General features: G+C 47.5%; 1 protein-coding gene across 1 annotated transcript in view; it reads right to left on the bottom strand.

Annotated features, from left to right (window-relative positions):
* Positions 1-2,146: 2,146 nt before the first annotated feature.
* The window catches only part of LOC145394542 (uncharacterized), a gene marked incomplete at its 5' end in the record, with an annotated part of 15,081 nt that continues 14,329 nt past the window's right edge, over positions 2,147-2,898 (bottom strand). The window contains one exon of the mRNA XM_080268376.1: positions 2,147-2,663. Coding sequence (XP_080124502.1) covers positions 2,154-2,663 — 510 coding nt within the window. The remainder of the gene's footprint in view (positions 2,664-2,898) is intronic.

The raw sequence follows: 2,898 nt of genomic DNA, 5'->3' as shown, positions 1-2,898 counted from the left end.
CCAGCAATGGAGAACAGGACGGCCTGGGTTTAGTAAACAGGCCAGACAATTACCAGGCACCAGTCGGGTTAGTGCCGTGGCTAAAGGAATGAAGGTAGAGAGGGTGGGCAGAGGGAGAAAGTGGAGAGACATGAACGTGGGTGGGAGGTAGCAGGGAGAGGAGGGGTGGAGGGGACATCAGGAGTAAGGAGGAGAAAGGGGAAGGCAGCTTAGACACAATTATAATGACCAGTGACACAATATTAGGCTGGTACGTCGTTCCATAACATGGTTGGGTCAACTCTTGCACTTTTTTACACTAATCCAATACCATATACAGAATATTGGACTCTAGGCGGTCTCTAGTAGCCTTTCTTCCAAACACGTCTTTAAAGTGTATCAAAGTCTATGTGGCAACTACTGCCCTTACACTGTTGCCAGACAAAAGCACGCACATCACACGAGTGGCCTTGCAGCGAATTTATGCTGACGACTGTACAAGCCCTGCTGATTACCTTGCTGCAGTATATATATATATATATATATTCTCTCTTTCTCTCTCTCTCTCTCTCTATATATATATATATACAGGGTGTTTCAAAAAACGTTGTCATAAATATGAGGACATATTCATCAGACAAAACTAAGACTATATTACTCTGTAACGTTTTGGCTGAGTAGTTGTAATTTGGCAGATATTACACGTTTAAAGTTATCGATAGATAGAAAATATAAAAGTCTCGGGAGTGAAAACGACAATGTCATAGGTAAGCCAGGGCAGGAAGGCCAGGCCAACACGTGCTACTGCGGTTAGACTAGTGGTTCGGCCTGGCTACACCAATTGCAATGCTGCAACCTTGACGCCAGTAGTAGTAGTAGTAGTAGTAGTACTGCGGTTAGACTAGTGGTTGCAGCATTGCAATTGGTGTAGCCAGGCCGAACCACTAGTCTAACCGCAGTACTACTACTACTACTACTACTACTGGCGTCAAGGTTGCAGAATTGCAATTGGTGTAGCCAGGCCGAACCACTAGTCTAACCGCAGTACTACTACTACCACTACTACTACTGGCGTCAAGGTTGCAGCATTGCAATTGGTGTAGCCAGGCCGAACCACTAGTCTAACCGCAGTACTACTACTACCACTACTACTACTACTGGCGTCAAGGTTGCAGCATTGCAATTGGTGTAGCCAGGCCGAACCACTAGTCTAACCGCAGTACTACTACTACTACTGGCGTCAAGGTTGCAGCATTGCAATTGGTGTAGCCAGGCCGAACCACTAGTCTAACCGCAGTACTACTACTACTACTACTACTACTACTACTGGCGTCAAGGTTGCAGCATTGCAATTGGTGTAGCCAGGCCGAACCACTAGTCTAACCGCAGTACTACTACTACCACTACTACTACTACTGGCGTCAAGGTTGCAGCATTGCAATTGGTGTAGCCAGGCCGAACCACTAGTCTAACCGCAGTAGCACGTGTTGGCCTGGCCTTCCTGCCCTGGCTTACCTATGACATTGTCGTTTTCACTCCCGAGACTTTTATATTTTCTATCTATCGATAACTTTAAACGTGTAATATCTGCCAAATTACAACTACTCAGCCAAAACGTTACAGAGTAATATAGTCTTAGTTTTGTCTGATGAATATGTCCTCATATTTATGAACACGTTTTTTGAAACACCCTGTATATAGATAGATAGATAGATAGATAAAAGAACATATATGGTAAAAACATTTGAATTAACCGCTGTGTTCATAAGTGCAGCCAGACAACGTTGGTTTGTTGGATCATTATTATTACTACTTATGAACAATATCGTCATTATTATTATTATTATTATTATTATTTTATACCCAGAGAGAGAGAGAGAGAGAGAGAGAGCCGCAGCACTATGTGTACTGTACTACCCTTATGTGTACTGTACTACCCTAATGTGTACTGTACTATCCATGTGTGCAGCAACTAAATAAAATGTACTGCAATAATGTGTACTGTAGTACACTAATGTCCTCTATATTAACTGCTATGTGCTGGACTGTACTGTAGTACAAATGAAGATGTACAGAATACATGATGGTGATACTTATGGGAGTAGTACAGTACATTACAGGGTAGTACAATGCTGTACATGGGGGTAGTACAGTACACTGATGTAGTAGAGTAACTATTGGTTGAGCACAATACCACAGTCCACCACAGTGACCTGTGTGATGTCACTGTGGTTGGCTGCTGCCCTCACCACCTCCAGCCCACTGACCACCTCACCAAAGACATCAGTGAACGGCCTGTCATCTTCACAGTCCCTGGTGGTGATGGCAAACTGGGCAGCCATGGCAGCAACACCATACACACACCACACGGCCCCCGCCCTGCCTGACTCCCGGTACTGCCCATCACTGATGTCTATTATCCCTGCCCCTCCTCCCCCTCCCTTCCCTTCGTAGTCCCCACCCAACACACACTCCCCCGGCCTGCCCTTGTCCCCCACGCTGTGTAATTTAGTGTTGCGGTATGAGACGCCGGTCTGGCCGGTACACAGCAGCACAAACTGCCGTGCTGCAGGCGTGTTGGGACTCAGCCGGATGTGGACCCGCCCTCTTGTTGACCCCCCCCATGCCAGGTCCAGGTGGACCAGGGTGGAGGAGGGGTCCCTGGCCCCCAGCACCTCACTCACCTGCACAACACAACAAGGTCAGTCACGGAGGCAGAGACAGGAAGGAAGAGGAGGGAGGGAGGAAAGAAGGAGAAGTGTAAGCCATCATCATCATCATGACCACCGCCGCCGCCATCACCACCACCACACCACCACCACCATCATCATGACCACCGCCGCCGGCATCACCACCACCACCACCACCACCATCATCATCATCATGACCACCGCCGCCGCCATCACCACCACCACCACC

The sequence above is a fragment of the Coenobita brevimanus genome, chromosome 27, assembly GCF_032717465.1.
Source record: "Coenobita brevimanus isolate Jiangsu-jjx chromosome 27, ASM3271746v2, whole genome shotgun sequence".
In the NCBI taxonomy this organism is placed as follows: Eukaryota; Metazoa; Arthropoda; class Malacostraca; order Decapoda; family Coenobitidae; genus Coenobita; species Coenobita brevimanus.
This window is presented reverse-complemented; position numbering and strand designations above follow the sequence as displayed.